Source organism: Prionailurus viverrinus, chromosome A3 (assembly GCF_022837055.1).
Source record: "Prionailurus viverrinus isolate Anna chromosome A3, UM_Priviv_1.0, whole genome shotgun sequence".
NCBI classification, from domain to species: domain Eukaryota; kingdom Metazoa; phylum Chordata; class Mammalia; order Carnivora; family Felidae; genus Prionailurus; species Prionailurus viverrinus.
The window spans coordinates 23601671-23627800 of NC_062563.1; the positions used below are offsets into that span (position 1 = coordinate 23601671).

General features: G+C 37.2%; 2 protein-coding genes across 8 annotated transcripts in view; one reads left to right on the top strand and one right to left on the bottom strand.

The window, feature by feature from the left end:
- Window positions 1-9454, bottom strand: part of PHF20 (PHD finger protein 20) — a 173053-nt gene extending 163599 nt beyond the window's left edge. Inside the window, exon 1 of the mRNA XM_047853751.1 lies at window positions 9357-9454. The gene's annotated coding sequence lies outside the window, so the exon portion shown is untranslated. The remainder of the gene's footprint in view (window positions 1-9356) is intronic.
- A 151-nt stretch (window positions 9455-9605) lies between these two features.
- RBM39 (RNA binding motif protein 39) overlaps window positions 9606-26130 on the top strand; it is a 30857-nt gene continuing 14332 nt past the window's right edge. For 2 of the 7 annotated variants that reach the window (XM_047853760.1, XM_047853761.1), the window contains exons 1-9: window positions 9606-9917; window positions 10539-10602; window positions 12379-12428; window positions 16997-17191; window positions 19545-19610; window positions 19707-19760; window positions 21735-21852; window positions 22999-23151; window positions 25601-25738. In XM_047853760.1, coding sequence (XP_047709716.1) covers window positions 10552-10602; window positions 12379-12428; window positions 16997-17191; window positions 19545-19610; window positions 19707-19760; window positions 21735-21852; window positions 22999-23151; window positions 25601-25738 — 825 coding nt within the window. In that variant the 5' untranslated portion in view covers window positions 9606-9917; window positions 10539-10551. Of the gene's footprint in view, window positions 9918-10538; window positions 10603-10827; window positions 12429-15698; window positions 15771-16996; window positions 17192-19544; window positions 19611-19706; window positions 19761-21734; window positions 21853-22998; window positions 23152-25600; window positions 25739-26130 lie in introns of those variants that run through there. The other 5 variants (XM_047853763.1, XM_047853764.1, XM_047853766.1 and 2 more) reach the window with 4 other exon arrangements.

Sequence of the window (26130 nt, forward strand, 5' to 3'; positions counted from 1 at the left end):
ATAACCACTAGCTAGTTCCAGAACATTTTCATCATACCAAAAGGAAATCTCATACCCATTAAATAGTCACTCCCCATACTTCCCTCCCCACACTCCCTGGCAACCACTGGTCAGCTTTCCATCTTTATGGAATTACGTATTCTGAATGTTTCTTTCCTTTTCTTTTTTCCTTTCTTTTTTCCCTTTCTTTCTTTTTATTTATGTTGATGTTGGGGGAGAGAGAATCCCAAGCAGGTTGTCAGCACGAAAAATGATGCAGGGCCCAATCTCACAAACTGTGAGTTCATGACCTGAGCCCAAATCAAGAGTTGGATGCTTAAATGACTGAGCGACCCAGGTGTCCCTGAATGTCTCCTATGATAATACATGACCTTTTGTGTCTGGCTTCTTTCACTTAGCATAATGTTTTTGAGGTTCATTTACTTTGTAGCATGTATCAGTACTTCCTTTTTATGGCTGAATAATATTCCATTATTTGGATATAAACACAGTTTATGCATTCATCAGTTGATAGACATTTGGATTGTGTCCATTTTTTCGGTTATAACAAATAGTAGTGCTATGAAAATTTGTGTATAGTATTTGTTTGAAAACATATTATGTATTTTTGAAACAAGCTCAAGAGTCACATGGTCTACCAACTGAGTCAGACAGGTCCCCTGAAAATACATCTTCAGTGCTCAGGTCTATACCTAAGAGTGAAATTACTGGGTCACATGGTAATTCTATATTTCACCTTTAGAGAAACTTGCCAAACTGTTTTCCACAGGAGTTGCACCATTTTACATTTCCACCAGTGATGTCTGAGTGTTCTACTTTTTCCACATTCTTGCTAACATCTCTATTTTCTTTTGCAACCACTGCATACAAGTCATGTTCATGCTGCATAGATTCCAACTCAGATGTTTCACTTATATAAGGATGTAGGACTTGGTTATTTAGAGATATTTAGACGTATAATGTCTCTTTGGGCTTCCTCCAGAAAATAATTGCTAAGGACTTATTTTTTTCCGGCTCCAAAAAAGAATGAATGAGCCTACTAAATACATCCTTTTTTTTCTGGGCTGTTCATTGTACAGGACCATTCACTCATATCATGTAATCACATGCTTTCATTCAAAATCATTGTGTGTTGATGCTTCTTTTGTTTTTCATCCATGATTTTCAAGGTATATCTCCATCTTGTGATGCCTCGTCAGCAGGATCCTCCTATTGCTAGATTCGCTTAAATCCCAAATCTTTTGCAGTGTTATGCTTGATTGCATTTCTTTTTGCTTCCGTTAACAGATTTTTTTTTCCACTTGACTACTGTTTATTGAGGATCCATCATGAGCCTGTTTCAACCCCACAACATCCTTACACTGGGCCCTACAGAGGAGGGACAGGAGGGGGCTAGACAGCAACTGCAGCTTGAGGCCCTGTTCTGCCGCAGGACCGACATCAAGTGTCCGTATATGTCTGCCAGCCAAATGAATGGGTCATCGGAGCATCAAACCCATTTCCCAGAAAATAGTGAGGTTCAGGAGAGAAGTTATCTGGGTCCAAGGGCTGCTGTGGGGGAGGTTCTGGCCTGCTGTACTTTCCTTTCCTCCCTTCAGGGTGACCTGTTAGCAGATACTTTTTTTTAAGATTTATTATTATCATTGTTTCTTCATTTTTGAGAGAGAGAAAGAGAGACAGAGTGTGAGCAGGAGAGGGGCAAAGAGAGAAGGAGATGCAGAATCTGAAGCAGGCTCCAGGCTCTGAGCTGTCAGCACAGAGCCTGACACGGGGCAGGGCCTGAACCCATGAACTGTGAGATCATAACCTGAGCCAAAGTCAGTCACTCAACTGATGGAGTCCCAAGATTTTTTATTATTTTTAAGTAATCTCTATACCCAATGTGGGGCTCGACCTTATAACCCTGGGATCAAGAATTTCATGCTCTACCAGGTGCCCCCCTATTAACAAATACATTTTAAAAAAATGTTTATTTATTTAAACTTATTTATTTATTTATTTATTTAGAGAGTACGGGGAGGAACAGGGAGAGAGAGGGGGAGAGAGAGAATCTGAAGCAGGTACCATGCTGTCAGCACAGAGCCCGATGTGGGGCTTGAACCTACAAATTGTGAGATCATGACCTGAGCCAAAATCAAGAGTCTGATGCTCAGCCAACTGAGCCATTTTTAGCCTCATTAGCAGACATTTTTAAACAATACACTGCCTCCTAAATTGCAATGTTTTATTCAGTTCTCTGGTAGTCACATCAGGATATTTTAGGATAAATATATATTGCTTTGTCTGGTTCTCTATTCCTGCTTCTACCATTCCTTCACTTTAAATATTACTTGATTTGTATGCATTTGTCAAACTCATCTATTAGTACAGTTAAGATTTGTGCATATCACTGTAAAATTTACCTCATTAAAAAAATCATAACTACTAAATTCTAGCTAAGAATAGGCAATGCTGGAGCGCCAGGGTGGCTCAGTCTGTTAAGTTTCCGACTTCGGCTTAGGTCATGATCTCACAGTCTGTGAGTTCGAGCCCAGGATCAGGCTCTGTGTTGACAGCTCAGAGCCTGGAGCCTGCTTCAGATGTTTCTCCCTCTCTCTCTGCCCCTCCCCCCCGCAAAAGTAAATAATAAACATTAAAAAAATAAAAAATAAAAGAATATGCAATGCTGAAGTGTTTAGTGATAAATGTACTGATGTGTATAATTTATTCAAAAAGTATTAAAGAGGTGCTTGGCTGGCTCAATCGGTGGAGTACTCAACTCTTGATCTCGGGGTTGTGAGTTTGACCTCCACATTGGGTGTAGAGATCACTTAAAGATAAAATGTTTTTAAGACTTTTTTTCTTAAAATATATATTTTTTAATATTTATTTTTGAGAGAGAGAGAGAGAGAGAGAGGGAGGAGGAGGGGGAGGGGTAGAGTGAGTGAGAGGGAGACACAGAATCTGAAGCAGGATCCAGGCTCCGAACTGTCAGCACAGAGCCCAAGGAACCCACGAACCCAGTGATCATGATCTGAGCTGAAGTCAGTCGCTTAACCGCTTAACCGACTGAGCCACCCAGGCGCCCCATTAAGATTTTTTTCAGTGTTTATTTTTGAAAGGCAGGGAGGGGCAGAGAGAGAGGCGGACAGGAGATCTCAAGTGGGTTCTGAAGAGCCCAATACAGGGCTCAAGTTCATGAACCTTGAGATCATGACCTCAGCTGAAGTTGGATGCTTAACCAACTGAGCTGCCCAGGTGCCCCAAAGATAAAATCTTAAAAATAAAAAATAAAAAAAATTGAAAATTAAGCTGGATGAAGGTACAGACAGAGGGTTGGTACATAGTTATGTGGTAAAGCAAACATTACAAAATATTAAATGTAAAATAGGTGGGGGCACCAGGAGGGCTCAGTTGGTTAAGCATTCAACATTTGATTTCGGCTCAGGTCATTATCTCATGGTTCATAAGAAGGAGCTCTATGTTGGGTTTCATGCAAACAGCACAGAGCCGGCTTGGAATTCTCCCTCTCCCTCTCTCTGTCTCTCTGCCCCTTCCCTGTGTGAGTTCTCTCTCTCAAAATAAATAAATAAACTTTAAAAAATGAAAATAGGTGGTAGGCACATATACAATGATCTCAACTGATAATTTTCATAATAAAATGTTGAAAAAATACTACTTAACTCTATAATGATCTACATCAATCAGCTCCTTCCAGAAGATTCTGTGACCACTTGCATCATAGTCTGATCCCGTCAATTAATTTCATTTGATATAAATAAATAAACAGATTTAGAGGAATAAATGGGATAATGTATAGAAAATAGTTTATAAACTATTGTCATTTAAATATGCTATTATTAATAGTATGATGTTCAAGGTATTGAGTTCATGCAAAATTTTAATACAAAACACTATGTTGAACATGATTTTTGTTCCTTCAGGTGTTTCCTAACTAAACTGGAAACTGATTTTAGAGAGAGAGGGAGAGAATCTTTTTTTTTTTTTTTTTTTGAGAGATAGAGAGAGAGGGAGAGAGAGGGAGAGCACGGGGAGGAGCAGAGAGGAGGGACAGAGGATCCAAAGCAGACTCCAAGCTGACAGCAGAGAGCCTAACTCAGGGCTTGAACCCACAAACTATGAGATCATGACCTGAGCCAAAGTCAGAAGCTTCACTGACTGAGCCATCCATGTGCCCCAGGGAGACAGAATCTTAAGCAGGCTCCATGCTCAGGGTGGAGGCCTATTCGAGACTCAATCTCAGGACCTTGAGATTGTGACCTGAGCTGAAATCAAGAGTTGGGCATTTCACCAACTAAACTACCCAGCGATGCCTTGAGACTGTGCCTTTATTTTGTACCCACAAATCAGCCTGCAGAGTGCTGAAAATACTGAAGCCTCTAAATTTTTATTTTTTATATATATTAAAAAATTTTTTTTAAGGTTTATTTATTTTTGAGAGAGAGACAGAGACAGAGACAGAGTGTGAGTGGGGGAGGGGCAGAGAGAAGGAAGGAGACACAGAATCTGAAACAGGCTCCAGGCTCTGAAGTGTCAGCACAGAGCCTGATCCAGGGCTCGAAATCAACAACAGTGAGATCATGACTTGAGCTGAAGTTGGACACTTAACTGAGTGAGCCACCCAGGCACTGGAGTTCTAAATATTTATTGAATCAATCAGTAAATGGCATATTTCACTGATAAAACTCCAAAAGAATGTTCTAAATTCTATTTTGTTATAGTGTATTGAATATTTTCATTTTTATTTTCAAGGTAAAATAGTGTTTTGGGAAATCCTCTTGCCCATGGGATGGACAGATGGGCTGTATTATCATCTTATTCATGAGTGCCTCTTAATGTTCTTGATTTCCTTAACTATGGGAGTTTAAAACACTGTATTTTTGTGACCAAATATTAAACTCTGGCAAAAACATCGATTGTTGCTTCCTTATCTAGTTTACACAGGATCTTAAGAAACTGTATCTTAAGTTTGAGGAACAGGATTCTTTGTTGGTGATACCAAGAAAAATTATTATGAGAGTACATGGTATCAACCTGAAATACATGGTTAGTAATGTACCCCTGAAAAATCTCTTCTTTGAAGGACTAATCATTCTCAAGCTGATGAACATTCCTTTAGGATATGTCACTAAAATGTTCCTGACATTATGGCCAGTAGACAAATCTTTGAAACAAATGCCAAATTCAATCAGTAAATTGATTAGATAACAAAGTACTAAGGGGAAGGATTGATAGTTTCATATACCCAAATCAGGCAAAATCATAGGGGTGGCAAAATTATTTCTATCTATATGAAGAGCCTTGAGATTCTTGATGTCATAATGACTTGGGAAAGAAAACAAAAAGGTTCATTATGCCTGTCAGTGGCTCAAGAATATTGCCGGAATCTATCAGGCAGGTTATGCAACCACAGTCTTTGGTCCAGGTCAAAAACTCTGGCCAAAAAGGAACCTTGGTCTTCTGAGATAGTGTATGAATTCTTTTGGGATGTCAATCTCAAGTTTTTTGAGATAATAAAATCTTCTCTTATGGGTGTGTTTTTACAAAAAGAGGTTTAAATTTAAATATATATATATAATGTCTTAAAACATTTATGTTGTTTTGAGATACTTTGAACCATTCTTAAAAATTTTAAGTTTATTTATTTATTTAGAAAGAGTGTATGTGTGGATGGGGGTGGGGCAGAGAGGGGAGAGAGAGAATCCCAAGCAGGCTGTGTTTTCAGCTCGGAGCCGGATTTGGGGCTCAACATGGGGCTTGATCCCACGAACAGTGAGATCATGACCTGAGCCAAAATCAAATGCTGAACAGACACCCCCAGGCACCCCAGGGATACTTTGTATGTATAATTAAGTTGTAATGTTTAAGAGAATTTTGCATATTTAAGATTCTAATTAAATATGTGTAATTGAGTAATTGAGATTTATGATTTTAATTGGAAAGGTATAGGAGACTACATTAGAAAATTTTAAGAAAAAAATTTTTTCTTGGATACTATTTTTAAACTTATTTTTTAAATTTACATCCAAATTAGTTAGCACATAGTGCAACAATGATTTCAGGTGTAGATTCCCTAATGCCAGAAAATTTTAAGAAACTAAGACTGACTATACTTGTTATAAAAAAAATTTTTTTTTAATCTTTATTTTTGAGAGAGAGACAGAGTGCAAGCGGGGGAGGAACAGAGAGAGAGAGAGAGGGAGACATAGAATCCAAAGCAGGCTCTAGGCTCTGAGCTGTCATCACAGAGCCCAATGCGGGGCTTGAACTCACGAACCTTGAGATCATGATCTGAGCTAAAGTCAGATGCTTAACTGACTGAGCCACCCAGGCGCCCTTATACTTGTTATTTTTTTAAAAAGATTTTATTTACAAAAAAAAAAAGATTTTATTTACTTAAAAAATGCAAATATCAAAAATAGCATTAAAAATTTATTTATTTATTTTTTAGAAAGAGAAAGACAGAGTGTGAGTTGGGGAGGGGCAGAGAGAGAAGGAGACACAGAGTCTGAAGCATGGTTCCAGGCTCTGAGCTGTCAGCACAGAGCCGGACGCGGGGCTTGCACCCACAAACTGTGAGATTATGCCCTGAGCTGAAGTTGGACACTTAACTGAGCCACCCAGGCGCCCTAAAAATAGCATTTTCTGTCCATAAAAGTCATATACTGACATAAAAAAACTCGCATTGGCAAAATATATATACTTTTAATGTTTATTTACTTTTGAGAGAGGGAGAGAGACTGCGCTGCTCAGGCACATGCGTGTGGGAGGGACAGAGAAAGAGGGAGAGAGAGAATCCCAAGTGGCACCTGCACTGTCATCATGGAGCCTGACTTGGAGCTAGAACTCACAAACCATGAGATCATTACCTGAGCTGAAACCAAGAGTCAAATGCTTAACTGCCAGGTGTCCAGGCAAAATATATTTTTTAAAAGATGTTATGTAATACAAAAATATTTTAGTATTCATTTATTTATTTAAATTTTGGTTAACATATAGTGCAATATTGGTTTCAGGAGTAGAATTCAATGATTCATCCCTTATATTCAACGCTCAGTGCTCATCATAAAAAGTGCTCTCTTTAGTTACCCCTCACCCATCTAGCCTATCTCCCACGCACCCAAAAGATTTTACTTTCAAGTAATCTCTATATCCAATATGGGGCTTGATCTCACAATCCTGAGATCAAGAGTCGCATGGTCAGTCGAGGGAGCCTAGGTGGCTGTTGGTTAAGCATCCGACTAAGGCTCAGGTCATGATTTTGCTAGTCCCAAGTTCGGGCCCCGAGTTGGGCTGTGTGCTGACAGCTAAGAGCCTGGAGCCTGTTTCAAATTCTGTGTCTCTTTCCTGCTCTCTGCCCTTCCCCACTCATGCTCTGTCTCTCTTTCTCTCTTTCTCAAATATAAATAAACATTAAAAAAAAAAAAAAAAAAGAGTCGCATGCTGCACAGACTGAGCCATCCAGGCACCCTGACATCTGACATCAGCAAAATAATTTTTTGAATTTTAAAATTCTCTAAGATTAGTATCTATTACATCCTGTATCCCAAGCTTTTGTCTATTGTGTGCTCCTCTCTATACATTATAGAACATAATAATATTCTCGATGGTGGTGATGATTTAAACCAATGACCTTCTGCTTCAAATGACTCGAGAATAAAATGATGAAAGGGGGAAAAATGATGAAAGGGGAATTAATTTACACAGAAAGTCAGTGAGCCAGACAGAGAAAGGTTTTGCAAAATGCATGAAAAGCATATTTTGTTTTGAATATCTTCTTTTAAAACATAAAAAATATATTTGTTTTAGAGACTGAGTTTTCCAGCTGGTGTTTGTGCTCTAAATTTCCAGGTTCTCTCTGGTCATCCTTGAACAGAAAACAATTTAAGAAATATTCAATAATCAAGTGACTGAAAGCTTACAGCCTTCCTATTCCCAAATAAGTCTAGAGGTTCAAGTCAAATTTTGTGCTGTCATGTTCCTAAACGAACAAACAAATTAATAAGGGGCCAGCCACCTTTATACTTTGATATTTGCACAATTAACAAGTCACAATAATGAAAACCAAACGGGAAAAGAGAAAGCAAAAGTTAACTTTTTTGTTAGCTTGAACATATTATGATTCAGTGTTTTGGGATTTTCAACACAAAAAATTAAGAGGATATGAATTATCAGGAAAAGGAGTAAGGGAATATTACTATGTAAAATCTATTAATCCTCTAAGAGAAACACCTGTGTGGGAGGTTAACCAGAAATGTAAAGCCCCTTTACACCTACATTTCCTTCAAATAATTGTTTAGCAGTAACATAAGTTCACTTCTCTGAGGATGAAATATTTGCCAGGCACATTATAGACATTATCTCATGTAATCCTCACTATAGCCCCACTAGGTCTGCACTCATTTATCGAGGGTCCCCCTGGGGGAATTCAGTTAGTGAGCATTATCAGCCTAGGGCAGTCTCAAGAAGCTTAGCCTAGTAATTATTACTACCCCCTTCTTCACAAGAGGAGATGGGAGGATAGGCTCTAAGAGATTAACTTACTTGTCCAAGTCCAAGGTCACACAGTGTTGGAGCAGCTACACGAACCAAATTATCTCATGTCAAATCTTACCCTTGATTATTAAGCTATTAATAGACTTATCTGTAAAATTTTTTGCTTCTAATGCCTCGATTTTTTACAAACATTTTTATCTTGGAGGAGGAAGCCTTATAGCCAACGACCTCTCTGCTGCCTTCTTTTTCACAGCGTTGACCAAAGAGCAAGTGGTGATTTTACACTGTAACTGCCAGGTATCTAGGGAGTTTGAGGGGCGAGGAGTCGAGTCCCAGGGGAATGGGGGACATTTTTTTTTTTTTTTTTAAGAAATAGCAACCCCGACACAAGGCCAAACTGTAAAATCCTGAGCAGAAAGCTGATTCATTGCCAAAGGAAGCAGTTTATTTTTTTCACCTCATTGCCTTTCTCCACTATTTCCAAGCGTGTTTTGTTAGCAGTGTCTAGCCCACTGACTCCAAAATGCCGGAAAAACCTAGTTTTTATTCTACACCCGTATCTCTCTAGCCCCTACCCCTGTACGGTCTCTTCTTGCCTTTCTTCTCACGTGCCTTTCACTTCTTCACCTTTGGCTGATGATCTATACATGACGCTTTTTGTTTTATCCTATCGCCATATGGACTAGATTGCCTTATGGCGACCTTGACAGACACCAGGGTGGGAAGCCCGGGGGAGGGGAGAGGCAGTCAGCTCTGAGAGAAAAACCTTCAGATAACTGTTGAGGAGACGCCACCGGGAGGAGGCAACCACAGAGCTCCACTTAGCGTTCAATTTTTAAAAAGATTGACAGGAAGTGTACCAACTGTCTTTGCTCTAGCTACTTGCGCGGTCTCGCGAGATACAGACGTCCATGTAGAGGGGGTGTCAAAGGCTCTTCTCTGAGTGGGGGATGGGAATATCTGTGGCGCAATCATTGCGCGAGATTGGGCCATGGTCGCTCGGGCCATGCTTACATCTCGCGATATTTCGGCCGGTACGGTCTGGAACTACGGGCAACTTCTCGCGAGAGCCCGTGCTGAGGGCTCTGTGAGACCCCGTGTGTTTGTGTGTGTGTATGTGTGTTGGTGGATGTGAGTACGAGGAAGCAGCGGCCGCCATTTCAGAGAGCTTGTCGAAGCTGTCGCAGGGGTGGATCCTGAGCTGCCGAAGCCGCCGTCCTGCACTTCCGCGCGGGCTCCTCTAATCCCATTGTTTCTTTTAGATTCGCTCGGGCCTATCCGCCCTCGGAGCCCGAAATTCGGGCTGGGCGGTACCGCGGCCTGGGCCTAGCGGCTTAACAGTAGCAACAGCGGCGGCAGCAACAGCAGCAGCCCCCGTCTTTCCGAATACAAGCACCCCAGGGGCCCGAAAGCCCGCACAGGTAAGGAGGTGTCGCGGGCCGGAGTATTGTCAGAGCTTTTCAGAGGTTTAGTTTTCGTCTGGGTTGAGGGGCATTCCTTAGTCGGTGTTTAACGACTTGGGGGGGGGGGTGGGCAGGTTCTCGAGAAATCGGCTCCATTTCGGCGACCGCGCCCTTATTTTCCGGTCGTGTAGATTTCAGGTTTTTTGGGTGGCAGGGACCCTAGAGAGGCCTAGGGCGGATAGAGACTGGTCCCTTAGAGGCCTGGGGCGGCCGCGACCTCCCAACATGGCGCCAGCCGAACGCTACCATGGCACACAACCCCTCCCAACCGAGGGAGTTTCCCTTTGCCCCTAAAATGGCAGCGCGGGTTTTGCGCGGAAAGTGGCGCTCTCGCTCGAGTCGCGCGCGTTGTTTTTGGAGTTAATTGTAGGCTGCTTTTTGAATGTACGTTTAACGTATTTCTGTCTGTTCAGTCTTGGAGGCATTTCAGATTTAGTTACCAAGACTGGTAAAGTGCATCCCCTTTGGTTATTCCAGGGTTTTTGAAGTATTTTCTGAAGTTTTCGGAGTTTGTCGTGTAAGAAGGAAATAGGGCAGAATTGAAAAATGTTTACTCACTGAATTACCTTTATTTTCTAGGCGTTTAGAGAAAATGGCAGACGATATTGATATTGAAGCAATGCTTGAGGCTCCTTACAAGAAGGTGAGAAAAAACATGTCGGTGAGGTTTATTTATTTCTTAATTTAGCATTATCACGAAACTACTGCTGAAATGTAAACTAACCTCCCCGGAGCCCTCTTGATTTACCTTATCAGAGATGCATTACGTGTAACTTACAAAAGTAAATATATGCTATTGATGTAATAATATTGTGCAGTAGTTTCACTTCAGCGTGATGAATAAATGCCCATCTATCTCTCTTTGTAGACTTGCCTAACGATATCTCACCTCTACTCCCATGAATTCACCTTTGATTCCAGTGTGAACTGTCAATCATAAGGTAGTAATTGAGTGACTTATCGCTGTACCGTGGTCCCCTAGGTAAAATGACTCAACTAAGAATTACCAGCTCCAGTTTGGTATAGCAAAAAGGTGAATGTAGTGGTTTGGGAAAATAGCAGGGGTCCAAGAATAACAAAGCATAACCAGTCTGTGGCAAGCAAATCTTTAAATAAGTTTTACAAGAAGAAATGGGTGAGATTTAAATTTTCTTCTATATATATACATATATATATGACTGGTGATAGTAAATATTGAAACAGGCAGGTGATGATCTGCTGCTCAGTTAAAAATTACTAAAATTCTTGGATCCCTGAATAGAAATTTTTTTTTAAAGCAAAGGAGGCAGTATCACAAACTTAAAGTCACTTGATGACTGTTTTTACTGTTCTCCATATTTTATTTTTAATTAGTCCCTGCCATAATATTTCACACTAAAAGCTACAGAGGAATTATTTTGGCTAATAGTATAGTCTTTGACCCATTTCAGTATCACAGTAAAAGTAAAGTGTCTTTTCATTCTTTCACCAGTTGGTGGTGAAAATAGCAGTATGCATGCATTATCACTGGTGTCACAAACTGTAAGCTTTGTAAGTTAGGACTTATACTTCTATAACTGATGTGATCAAACTTTAAAAATAAACATTGCACTAAACCTTTTAAAAATAATACAGCTGTTTTGGATTGTATAGCACGACCATGTGGTACCAATATGGATGAATTCTTTCTAGCTTTAAATGGTGTATGTAGTTTTATAATGCTTAGACTCTTGAAGAACTACTTTCTATTTTAATGTTAAGATTCTTGTGTCTTAGTTTAACATGGATGTAGTTCCATGTAAACAGGTATGGAAGTAGGAAATGTTTAGGCTGGACTGGTGGATTATTAATTGACTTTCTTGGGTTCTTGGGAGTCAACATTACTAAAGCAGTGTGAATCCCTGTTTGCTTCAGGGCGAGATGTGTGACAGAGGTGGCATCAAGCTCTTACAGTCCCAACCCTCCAACGGAAATGGGCGAAGATCTCAGGAATGGCATCGGTCACAGGAAATCGATAGTGGCTGGCTGCTAGCATGGCCACTTGGGGCTTAGGCAGAAATAGAGCCATGGTACTGACCAAAGGGACCATAGCACATGGAATAAAACTCAAAACAGGACTTCATTCATGTTTTATAGAAATTCTATTTAACCACTTGAACACTGTAAATCTGGATAACTTAATATCTAACTATATAAGAAAGTAAAATTTAACATGTTAATATGCATTTTTATTTTTGTATCACGATGACTTAATTGTAAGCAACAAAGTGGTTAAACACATACCCATCTAAATTTTTTTATAGCCTTCCATGTTAAATTATAAGCAAGTAATTAGTTTTAAAATTGTTTTGTATTTTCTTATTCCTATTCCCTTTACCCTTTGACAACTTGAAATGTTACCACTTCGTCCTCATGATGTTCTTCTATCAACCCTGCTTAGGATGAGAACAAGTTGAGCAGTGCTAACGGCCATGAAGAACGTAGCAAAAAGTAAGTTGTAACAAGGGACCTGGGGTGGGGGGGGGGACCTTTATGTGATTGAGATCTTAAGTTGTGTTCCTGTGGCTATAGCGTCAAACTAAAAGTTCTCTTCAAAAGCTTTTGTCTCTTTTAGAAAAGTTGTTCTTTACCTTCTGGGACAAGAAACTATTTGAGGATATGAAACTAGGGACTCTTTCCCTAGATTTCAGGATATAGTGTCAGGGACCTTTTGGACACCTTCCCTTCCATGACAATCTGGATAAGAGTTCCTGTATTAGAGCTTGTCTTCTGTCTTAAATTTATTAACTTTGGCTTAATATTTTGGTGTGTGTTATCAATAAAACTGTTATAATCTACTGAAGATTGGTTAGGAAGAAGAAAAGGTAATAAATAACCAGGCCATGGAAAATATTATTTGCTCTAAATCACCACTGAAGGAATCAGAGCTGTGAATTATTTATGCTCCTTGCTGCTTAAAGGCCCTTTTTATAGTAACGTTATAGCATAGTTAAGTACTTCTTAGGTGCTTCTTACATGGTTTTTGTTATCTTAAGCTTTTTAAACTTTAAGCTTTAAATAGAATGGAGTTTTTTTAAAGTTGTATTTGTTTATACAAGTTACTAGGTTAAATGAGTAACCCATAACAGGAACTCAGTGCTCCATAGTGCAGAATATAGTATAGGATAAGTTTCAATAAAATTGTAAGCAGAACCAGTTTATAAGGTTTGATCCCGTTTTTGGAGTTTTCTTTCAGCTTTAAAATTAATCATTCTTAACATCACTTGGTCATGTTACAAGCATTAAATTGTTTTAGTAGCCTCTTTTGTGAACGTACATGACCTGATAATATGTAAAGAAAAAGTGATAACATAGCTGCTTATTTGATTTTTTTGGCTCTTATCCTAGTAAGAGCTCAGAGTTCTTCATAGTACACTACCTTAACATCCTCACAACAATTCTTATTTGGTAGGTTGATAGAGTTTCACAAAATAAATGAGAAAATTCTTAGTTTGGATTATGCAGGCTTTGTTCTTTTTTTTTTTTTTTTTTTTTATTACGCTTCCTCTAAAGTAATATAGTAATGCGTTGAATTAAAATGATGCAATTTGTGGAAAATGTCTTATATTTTATTTTGGTACAAAGTTAGGTGGAGGATCTGTTATAGTTCCTCACTAATCACAACAGATTTTGGGAATTAATCATACTGGGTTTAGTCTTGAATTTTTATAAAAAATTTTGAGGCAATCAACCAATCTTTGCGTGGTTTAATGTTGCCTACTTTTAGACCTTTTACTAAAGTCAGTTTCCTAATTAATGGTTCTAATTCACAGTTCTTCAATTCATAATGAAAACTAGGAAGGAGTATCCATGTAAATTTAAATTACTTAATCTAGGTGTGGGTAAGGATCTCATCCTGAGTGCCAGTAGGATGAGAACAATGCACTTTAGGGCACAGACTTTCTTTGTTCAACTATTCTCAGCTGTCACTCCTTGCTTCTAACTCAGTCTGCAGTTTATACTTATTTTTATCCTGCATCTAAGCTCATTAAGCCTACCAAGCTTACCCAGGACATTTAGCATTAAGCTCTCCATGACTAATGGTTTATGACCTTTATCTAAAGAGTTTTCTGACACTGAATAGAAGAATGGGTAATTTTCTTTCATTGGCTATAGGATAGCCAATTTAAGGGAGTGTCTTCTTAAAATATCCCAACTACCATCTAGTATTTTTTTTAAATGTAGAAGTTATTTCTGTCAGACTTCTCAGTTTCAGTTTAAGCTGCTTAAATAAATGGCTTTTTTGTTCAATCGGAAACTTTGCACCCATTTTTCTAAAGGGAATTAATCTTTCAAATTAATTTGGAAGTTATTTAGAAAAAAATTTTTATATGTAAGGTTAGATGAGATATAGAACAAGTACAATGTTCTGTGCTTTAGTGTTATGTGTAAGTTCTGTTAATCAAAGGAAAGTGCCATGTTGCATTTTTCATCCTAAAACTTCATTGTCTTAAAAGCAATTGAGTATTGGGATGCAATTTTAAGGTAGTAAGAAAATGCACATTTTGAGAAATTGAGACTTGACTAATAACTAGTAAATGTTTTCTTTTAAAAAATAATTCTCATTTTAAGTCTGTACACTCAGTTGTATTCTGGTAGTAAAAAGAACTAAGTTTAACACAAACTGGTTATCAATTAGCCTACCTTCTGAAGAACTATACCCCTGAGTTTGGCAAGACCTCAAAGTATGCCTGAGCTTGCCTTCGTGGGAATATTACTAGTGTAATCATTTTTGGAAAGTCTGAACCAGTGTCCATTCAGTTAAGCTCTTTAGGAATTACTCAGAGGATAACAATAAAATGACACAGTTGAAATATATTGGCTACTGTGTGTGGATTATCTATAAATTTTGGAATAAATGACTTTTCTATTTTTTTTCTTATTTTCCAGAGTACTTTGCATTTAAATTTTAGATCTTCTTACATGGAAGAGGTCAAATCCAGTTATAGCAAAACACCTTTACAGCAGAGGCCATATAACCAAAAAGTCCAAAGGCCCAGCCCAGTGGACCATTTACTTCAATGATGTTCAGTACAAAATTCCACTGCCACTAAAGACTTTGGAAAGTCCCTTTTAAGTTGTAACAGGATTTGACTATTAGTGTGGATTATGATAACCCTTCTTTAGTTAACTTAATGTTCTTTCAAGCTGCAGTTTGTTATGGAGAAGTATACTGCTTTCTTAAATTTTTGTCTGGGCTTTTATGAAGAGGATCGTGCTTCTGAATGTCTTAGTATGTTGTTGTCTTTTTACCTGTCTGGGGTTGCCTTCAGATGTGGGTGGGAACTCATCTGTAAAAAGTTCTAGGAAGACTTTTAGTTGAAGTTAGCTCTTCAATTTACCAGTCCTTTCCTTTGGCAGAGGAAGTTTTGGGCCTAAAAAAAAAAAGGTAGATTGGGAGGTTGGCTGCCTCTCTGTTATGGGCCATCTAGGAGCAGAGCAAAACTTTATTTGTCCTTTTTGTGGGGGATGGAGTTACTTTTTACTTTGTCCCCTGATGGATTATATGTAGGACTTCTGATTATAGCTATCTCACAGAATTCTTAAGGCTAAGACATAGGGTCAGGTGTTTCAGGCAACAGAGTTGGAATGTTATCTGTTGCCCTTCTGGGCATTGCTTTGATGACTTCTATATAAATAATGAGTGTAGCCTAATTTTCTGTCATGTGCTACCTAGCATATACATTTCTGACAGTCAGGTGGATTATCTTGAAATTTTAGACAAAGTTTCTGCCTCCTTGGAAAGCTCTACATCTCCTTGTGATTGGAGTGTGGGTTTCAAGATTCCAGAAGGTGGGTGTCTTCATTTTCTATTTTCAATGCACTCTAAGATGACCTGCTTACAGGTTCTCTGAGGCAGACTTCAATTGCTCTTGTGCTAACTTTGCTTTGATAAGGACTAAACAGTTTAATTAAATTTTCCAAATGATGTAGAGTTGTCAAAATGTTTTAATGATCTTTTAGCCACTACAAATTGACATTTTAGCGGAATAAGTTTATTTTGAAATGTCTTTCGGTTTGTATTGAAATATCTGAAGGCACCTCTAAAATTTGGGTGATGACACAGAGGTACAGATGGTAAGATTTAATTATGAAATGAATGGGTGGTATACTGCGAAGAATACAGAAATGACAGATATGACTGACTGGCTTTTTTACCTTTCAGAGTTTGAGATTTTATAAAGACTGATAAAGGTGTTGATCCTTGTTTTTGATTGCACCCCACAGGCTTGTGTAAAACGGCATTCTCCCCATTTTCTGGTGTACTCATTATAACTTTTAATAGAAAATATCCGAAAAACAGGGAGGAGGGCACTTGTTGGGATGAGCACTGGGTGTTGTATGGAAACCAATTTGACAATAAATTATATTTTTTAAAAAAATCCGAGAAAGATCACATTAAAGTCTAGATGTATCAGAATGCGTTTTATTGCATTAGTTTTATCGTCCTTTGTCATTACTTGTAATTTTCCCAGGAAAACCAAAATATTGATGCTTGTATGGCCCTTTGAGAGTATAAAATACTCGTATTCATACATGTAAATTGGGTCAAATTTGGCTCATGTAAGGGAAATTAAGTTTATTTTTATGTACATTTTTGTGTATGACCCACTGTTTCTTCAATGTTAACATTCTATTGTAAATTTGATTTTATTACTGTATCTTGTAGATTACAGTAAATCTCTTTGTTGGCCAGTTATGTTGGTCACACTTTAAGAGTTCGAGTTTTGATCTTCTACCTCCCAATAAATCATTTCCTTGTTAAAGCTGTAACTGACTCAAGAGAGATCATTAATAGTCCCTGCTCTCTCAAATGATTGTCACTGTCTGCTGATTTTAAGTAGTAGAAAGAAGGCAAAGGTGGGGTGCTATTTACCTTACCTAGGAATTATTTTTCCATAAGTATGATTATGTATCATAGTAGTAAAAATAGCAAGATAAATTTTTAAAAAGATTTCTGACCATAAAAGGAAGTAATCTTAAGCTAGCAAGATAATAGTAATTTTTTTTCTTCTCAGGAGGAAAAAAAGCAAGAGCAGAAGTCGTAGTCATGAACGTAAAAGAAGCAAAAGTAAGGAACGGAAACGAAGTAGAGATAGAGAAAGGAAAAAGAGTAAAAGCCGTGAAAGGAAGCGAAGTAGAAGCAAAGAAAGGAGACGAAGCCGCTCAAGAAGTCGAGATCGCAGATTCAGAGGCCGCTACAGAAGTCCTTAGTATGTAACCATAGTTACAGTGATTTTGGTTTTAGAGTCATTCTCTGGGTGTACATAAAACAATTTAACCTGGAAAATTTGCATTGTAAAATTTTGTTTTTCATTACGACTAGTTAAAAAGCATTAGATGAGGTATTGGCATTGAAAAGTCTAGCAAAGTAGAAATACAGCATGTGGACTAGTACATAACATTTGTATTACTAAGCATACAGATTTTCTGTTACTCCATCTAAAATATTTTAACTGTATGCCATGTAAACTAGACCAAAGCACTGCAGTGCTTAAAAAACTTGATATTGTAGTGCCAAATATTTGAAAGCTTAAAGGTGTGTGAGCTATTCAAATTTTCTTTACTGAACATAAATTAAAAATTTTAAAGCTCAAATAGATAAGTTATAAATGTAATTAGTTAAATATGTAGTTAGTTAATCTTGTCTGGCTGTTTTCAGCTGAAATGACAGACCATTTGTGAATTTGGTGTATGCTCCTTGGTAATGATCTACTTGGGGCTCATCACATTTATATTTAAGGTTTTTAAAAATAGTAAGACGCTAATAAAAATGCTTTGAAATCACTCTGGAAATTTGAATGTGGTTATGTAACAAGTTGGAAATATATTTTATTATGGTCATTTTAAAAACCATATTAATAAAGTTTGGAAGGAACCTACCTACAATTCTTAAGGATTGCTTCTAGCTAGCAATTCTTGGTGCTTTAAGACGTTCTTTCCTCTTAATGAACATACTGTTGTAAACTGTGGGAGTTATTTTAAAATTAACACTCTTGAATGGTTGGAGATGGAATTCAAAGACAAACAGACCTTGATAAGACATTTGGCTCTTTCACTTGTGCAAGTTAACACTCCAAGCTTGAGCTTTCTCATCTTTTAAGAAGGAGGTAATAACTGACAGATAAATTTAATGAGTTGAATTGAGAAGAGAATGAAAATAAAGCACCCACATTAACTGCTATTCATGAAATGTTTTAATATTATTTGAAGCCATTAAAGTTAGTAACACTTTGGATCCTGATTCTGGGTCTTTAACCTTTAAAATAAAAAGGATTGAACTCCTTGTTTTCTACTTTCTTCCTAGCTGCATATCTCAAATAATTTAAGAGCTGAAAGAGGACACAATGTTGCTTTAATTCCAGATGCTGTATTAAAAAGTACTTTGTTTTTTTGTCCAATTTATCAAAAATTACCATATTCATTTTTACCAGAATGAATTAAATGGGGGAGGATTACTTTAATAAATTCTGAATATGGTTTATCTAGAGTAATGAAAACTTGAAGTCAGCCTATAATCCTAGTCTGACTTCTAAGTGATTTAGTTCTCACATTTGTTTTCATGTGATCTTTAATTTATCCAGTAAATGTATACTCTTAATTCTGGTTATTAGTCTGAATGGCAAAGGACCCATTTAACATATAACTTTATTTGGAACTGCTTGGGTGTTGCAGGTATGCATAGAGTCCATGAAAACGAGTCCAAATGTGGATCACATACCACTGTTTTGTTACCCTTCCTGAAAAGGATAGTAGGATGAGCACTAAAGGACACCTGACCTGTCCCTTTAAGTTAGTTTGGTCTTTCAGAATAAAAGATCCAGAAACTATTGGGCCTTTTTAAGATTCAGAATGAAATTGTCTTACAACATTTACCTTTATAATATTTTCGAAAACATGCTTTTATTATGTCAAGTTCATAAAACATTTTTTGAAATAATAATGAACTTTCTTCACATCTTTACTATGGAATATTTTGCCACAAAGAAAAGTATGACACATAAACTTCTTTCATGCAGTCTCTGAGACTTAACTGTTACATAGAAAAGAAGTTTTCATGATGTTAAAGAATTAGTTCCTTGTTTTTAAACATTACTCAAACAAGAAAACACGTATGAATATTGTATATGTACGTGCATACAAATGTATTCCTGAGAAAGGATCTGCAAAAATACACACCAAATTGTTAACTGCAGTTATTCTGGTGTGAGGGAAGTTCAGGGTGACTTATTTTCACTTTTGCTTTTTTTTTTTTTTTTTTTCTTCTCAGGAATGTATTCATAGTGTAAAAAGAATTATAGACTGAAAATGAGGGTGAGATTTTTTAGATTCTTAACAATCTTGAGGCTGTAACCTTTGGTCTCGGCACCTCTCAGTGGTCCAGGATGGATAACTATAAGAGCAGTTTGCCTGGGATAGTTAAGAGAAAAAGTCTCTATTTCCTCTTCATAATTGAGGTGGAAAAGAATCAGCCTGAACAATGTTAAACTTGCTGGAGAGCGCATGAACGCGATCTTAGCAAGACCCTAACCCTGTAACTAGTGTAATTTTGTGTTTCCTTTTTAGCTCCGGACCAAAATTTAACAGTGCCATCCGAGGAAAGATTGGGTTGCCTCATAGCATCAAATTAAGGTTTTTAAACATACTTCTGAATTGTTTAAATTGTTTTTCAAGGAACTGATGTGGTGTACTTGTTTGGGTAATTTCTGAAACTTTTTAACTTTGCAGCAGACGACGCTCCCGAAGCAAAAGTCCATTCAGAAAAGACAAGAGCCCTGTGAGGTAGCTGTTGTCCCTATTTTTTTTTTTTCTTTAGCACTTTAAGCTTTTATAAAGCTTTTACAGTGTATGTTACTATTAACATTTTGTAATTTGGACAGTATTTGTATTATATCTTCTGTGGGTAGTACTGGGATACTGTTAAATCAGTGTGGATTTGTAAGTTTTCATTTTAATTTCGTATTACTAAGAATGGAGCAGTAATTAATGTGTAGATCCTCCATGTGTTCTTAAATCACTTTTAAGTAAATTTTTTTAATGGTAGCTATAGAAAATTTTAAATAGACTTTGCTTATCTTTGGAATTAATAAATTTTACTAAAGTAGCTTCATGGGAAAGTGGTTGTAACTATCACAAGTTTTATCATTTGGCTGGCTTTACTGAGATAAAGTACTTCCATTTCCAAAGTTTTAGCCAGGTTGGTTTGTTTCTAAGTAATAATCTTAATGTTCTCGAATCTTTGAGTTAATTTTCTTCTTAAATATAAGACCTCCCTATCACACCTTCTATTTATTTTGGCTCAAGGAACACTTTGGTATATGGCAGCATTATTCTTTACTGATATTCTGGCTTCCCTTAAAGGGCACCTTTTAACTTAGAGGTTATTTGTTATATTTGTTGTTTGATATATTGTAATCCTAAGATTTGATGAAAACCTTAATATTTTTAGAAGCTCTTTTTTGTAACACTGAGCTTTTCACTCTTTAATATTTACTTTCCTAAGAAAATCCCCTTTAGTTCTCATTTTATGGATGCAGTCTAGCTTTGTACCTCTGTTTTATATGTTTAAAATTAGCTGATTCCTCAAGGAAATGTGCCAGAATTTTGTAGGTAGAATACTTCAAAAGTATTTCCTGAGAATGCTTAGAATGCGGATAAGAGCATATTTGTGCTTATGTCTTTAAGGATTCACTTAGAACCTTAACCTTTACGTTTATTTATTTTTGAGACAGAGAGAGACAGAGCATGAACGGGGGAGGGGCAGAGAGAGAGGGAGACACAGAATCAGAAGCAGGCTCCAGGCTCTGAGCCATCAGCCCAGAACCCGACGCGGGGCTCGAACTCACGGACCGTGAGATCGTGACCTGAGCTGAAGTCGGAGGCTTAACCAACTGAGCCACCCAGGCGCCCCTGAACCTTAACCTTAGTGATGTTTTCTAATAAATAATGTTAATAGAAGCTTGTGTTTCTTCCTCAAAATTCATGAAATTAAGTTTCATCTCTTGTGCTCTTTTACTTAACTCAGGCACTTTAGTTCCCTCCATATAATCAGAAGTGCTGTCAGTTATCAAGGCTATATGTAAAAATAATTAAGTTGAATTCCACTGCTGATAATTTGTCTATATAATTTCCTGTTTTTCATTTTTGATTTGCTTATGGGTACTGTTTCTGTATTTTATAACCATCAAGAAACATTCTTTTGGATACTAAATTTGTAGAGTCTTACAAGACTGATATAATAAACAACCAGCTCATTATTCCATATATTTATGTCAGTTTGTTAAATAAAAAATTAGGAAAAAATTTCAGAATAAAATAGTTCTCATAACTTGGAGTTCAGCATTTGTGATTGTCAGACTATTTCACTGTATGATTTTGTTTTGGGAAATCATTCCTTCCACTAGTCTGATACTTGTAGTTAGTTATTTTTAGTGACTCTTATTAAACTCGGGCTTCTGATAGTTTTTTTTATTATTTTGTATAAATTGCTGTTTGTAAAATTGCCAGGCCAATGGACTTTTGTCCTGGTACCATGTGAGGTATTATCAGAAGAAACATTTAGTAACTGTCGTCTTGTTGAAGGAATTGAGTCACAGTGAATTATTTTTTGGATGTTTTGTATAAATCTTAGTGAAATATTCATTTTGTGAATAGTGACAAACTACTTTTGTTAAAGTTTATTCTATTTATTGAAAATGAGTTTTCAAAAGTAAAAATAAGAGCGTAAGATATAAAATTAATTTTTATTCCTGTTAGGGAACCTATTGATAATCTAACTCCTGAGGAAAGAGATGCAAGGACAGTTTTCTGCATGCAGCTGGCAGCAAGAATTCGCCCAAGGGATTTGGAAGAGTTTTTCTCTACAGTAGGAAAGGTAAGTTTTTAGTTTATTCGGGGAGATCAAGTATGTGAGAAGTGCAAACAATATTTTTATTACTTCTTATTTTTTTAGAGAGCACTAGTGAGGGAGAGAGAATCTTACGTAGGGTGCACATTCAGTTCTGATCTCCAATGCAAGGCTCGATCCCACAACCCTGGGATCATGTCCTGAGCCAAAATCAAGAGTCAGACACAACCAACTGAGCCACCCAGGTGTCCCAACAACAAAACATTTTTTTTTAATTTTATTTATTTATTAAAAAAAATTTTTTTTTTAAACGTTTATTTATTGAGACAGAGCACGAACGGGGGAGAGTCAGAGAGAGAGGGAGACACAGAATCTGAAACAGGCTACAGGCTCCCGAGCTATCAGCACAGAACCCGACACGGGGCTTGAACTGACGGACTGCAAGATCATGACCTGAGCCGAAGTCGGACGCTTAACCAACTGTGCCACCCAGGCGCCCCAAAAAAACATTTTAATAATGACGTTAATATGTTACGTTGAACTAGAGAATATTTAAACATCAAATCTTTTGATTTGTTTGAAATTCAGTTAGGGAATTTTTTTGCGCAGCATTTCTGTTTTACTTCACTTGGAAGTTAATAGTATTGGAATTAACAACCATTATCACACATTCATGAGAAGTAGAAGTGGACTGACAATTTTACTTACTTTAAACCATTGTTGGAGGGGGGAGGGTGCCTGGCTGACTTAGTCTAGAAGATATATGACACTTAATTGCAGGGTCATCAATTCTTGCCCCACATTGGGCGTAGAGATTATTTAAAAGTAAGCAAATAAAACCACATTGTCGGGGCGCCTGGGTGGCGCAGTCGGTTAAGCGTCCAACTTCAGCCAGGTCACGATCTCGCGGTCCGTGAGTTCGAGCCCCGCATCGGGCTCTGGGCTGATGGCTCAGAGCCTGGAGCCTGTTTCCGATTCTGTGTCTCCCTCTCTCTCTGCCCCTCCCCCGTTCATGCTCTGTCTCTCTCTGTCCCCAAAAAAAATAAATGTTGAAAAAAAAAAAAAAAGAAAATAAAAAAAAAAAAACACATTGTCAGTAAAATAAAAAATAATGGTTTATAGTGGATGATTGCATAAAGAGAACCTTGTATTAAGTGTTTGTTTTCTTTTTAGGTTCGAGATGTGAGAATGATTTCTGATAGAAATTCAAGACGTTCCAAAGGAATTGCATATGTGGAGTTTGTTGATGTTAGCTCGGTGCCTCTAGCAATAGGATTAACTGGCCAACGTGTTTTAGGAGTGCCAATCATAGTACAAGCATCACAGGTAATTTTTTTCTTGGTTAGGAATTTGATTAGCGATAGTACAAGAAATCTGCTCTTGCTTAATGTTATGCTGTAGTACCTTATATAATCATGAATTATTGAGTTAGATGTTCTCAGAACAGGTTTGTTTCTTTTTTGTCTTCGTTACTTTGATAAAAGTATAATTTTAACAATATTCTGTTCGTGTTTTTTTTGTTTATGTAATTTTGAGAGAGGGGCAGAGAGAGATTCCCAAGCAGACTCTGCTCTGTCAGCACAGTGCCCAATGTGGGGCTTGAACTCACAAACCGTGAAATCATGACCTGAGCCGAGTCAGATGCTTAACTTATTGAGCTATCCAGGCACCCCCATCCTGTTCTAATATAAGTCTTGAGTATCTATTTCATGAAAAAGACTTGAGACCGTGGTCTATAATTTTTTTGATTTGTGGTGATTCATTGAGTATAGAAGCGTTGAAGAGCATGTTTACCGCTGCTTTTTTAAATGGAGTGATTTTGACACTTCTAATAAATTTTAATATTTTTATTGTTTTATAATGCATCTTATGATGTATAATGTGTAAGATTTTATAAAATGTTAAGAGTAGTTTGAATAACTATCAGTTATTAGCATTTCTTGAAGGTAAGATGTTTCAAACTAATTTTCAGAAAGTCTTCTGGTTAAAATGTCTTCTGTTCCTTTTTGCTGGTACTTTATAGTGAATGAGTATTGCGTTTGGGAAATGAAATTAGCATTAGCAATACAGAAAATGTGAAAAAATTGGTATGTATCATTCTATTATGAAAGTATTTTTAGGATTCTGTATCCATACTTATTTTTATTAAGAAACATATCTGTCACCGATAGCTCAGTTTTTTCTTTTTAATGGAGAATATAGAATTCAAAGAGTATTTTTGAGGGGCATCTGGATTGTTCAAGTCATGATCTCACGGTTCGTGAGTTCGAGCCCTGTGTTGGGCTCTGTGCTGACAGCTCAGAACGTAGAGCCTGCTTCAGATTTTGTCTCCCTCTTTCTCTGCCCCTCCCCTGCTCACTCTCTGTCCCTGTCTCTCAAAAATAAACACTGAAAAAAAATTAAATATTTTGAGTAATATAAAAGTTGTGTTAAAAAAAAATAAGTCCTATTGGTTGCTTTTCGAACCACTGAAGTTAATACTCTGGAACTCCCAAATAATATAGTTACTTCATCAACTTCGATGATTTTATTTATAAAATAAGTAAAAAAGGCACCAGCCTTGGAACCAGATCTGACATGAAATTCCATCCAGTTTCACTGCTAATAAGTTGTATGTAACTAAGTTATTCACTTACGTCATATCTAAAAGGCAATAATAGATCCTATTTAATGTTTTAGAAGTAACTTGATAGTGGATATTTATCACTTGAATGTCTGTTTAAAAAAATAGGCAATTATTGGGAAATGGGTAAAAGTAATTCCTTGATTTCCCGTAATGAAGGACAAACTTAATAGCATGTAGACAGAGGGCTGAGAATCCTCAAATTAAATGAGGTTTTGAATTCATTTAACTTTTAAGCTTCCTTTGGGATATTTACTGCTCATGGTGCCCCAGTTTATTAATAAGAAAAGGAACATGTGTTAGAGTATAAATTGATAATCATTACCTTTGAGAAAGACTTCCTTTAGAAAAAATGACAGCTAAACTGAATGGTTTGCTTGATTGGATTTTATATTGACAAATGCTCTTTATGACAGCCAGCCAGTTGGTGTACTGTACTTTGAGTAATAGTGATTTTGAGAGTGCATCAATTTTAGTGAATAATGAATGTATTTACCTAAATTCTAGGAAAGTCTTATTTCCCACATTTAGCACGTTTGGTGTCAGCATGCATCTAATTTAGATGATAGAGTGTACTTTTAGAACTGATTTCAACTTACATAGGAAATACAGTATATAGTTGGTTTGTATATGTCTTGTATAGGGGCTTAAAACTTGTTTTAAAACTTCTTGAATATTACAGTTTTTGTTTAGAAATTGGGCATTTAAACCATATTCTTAAAATTAATTTGAAGTCTGCGCCGTTAATCACAGTAGCATGTAAGTGGAATCATACGATATTTATACTTCTGTGTATGACTCACCTTAGCATGATGTCATCACTATCCTTTGACATCACTTGTCATTAAGCAAATCTAAAGTGAATGGGGGTCGCCTGGGTGGCACAGTCGGTTAAGCGTCCGACTTCAGCCAGGTCACGATCTCGCGGTCCATGAGTTCGAGCCCCGCGTCAGGCTCTGGGCTGATGGCTCGGAGCCTGGAGCCTGTTTCCGATTCTGTGTCTCCCTCTTTCTCTGCCCCTCCCCTGTTCATGTTCTGTCTCTCTCTGTCCCAAAAATAAAATAAATAAATAAAGTGAATGGGATTTTACTTTGATTGAAATGATTTGAATTAGTGCTGCGTGATGTGCATTTTGTCCTATCCAACTTGTAGGCAGAAAAAAACAGAGCTGCAGCAATGGCAAACAATCTACAAAAGGGAAGTGCTGGACCTATGAGGCTTTATGTGGGCTCGTTACACTTTAACATAACTGAAGATATGCTTCGGGGGATCTTTGAGCCTTTTGGAAGGGTAAGTCCCAGTATCTTCATACAATTCATTGCCTTTTCATGTATTCACAGTTGTGCAGTGATCAACTACATTCAGTGTTGAGTTTAGTTATTCCAGCATCTTGGGCAATTTGTCATGTGTGGTGTTACTGAGAATTAATGTTTGGTGTTTTTAGCATAATGGTGGAAAGGAAGCAAATTGTTAATTATTTCTAATACCTGATTGTAGGTTTACAAAGGAACTTTGGTTTTTAGTGGTTTGTTTTTGAGGCAAAAGAATAAGATCATATTTTTTTTCTCCCCTGTTCCACAGTGCATAACTTCTTGCTTGGGACGTTTCTAGGCTTTTAGAAGATATTTTGGTGGAAATGAGGGGTTGTGATGTATTTTCAAAAAAAAGTTTTTATTTTTCTT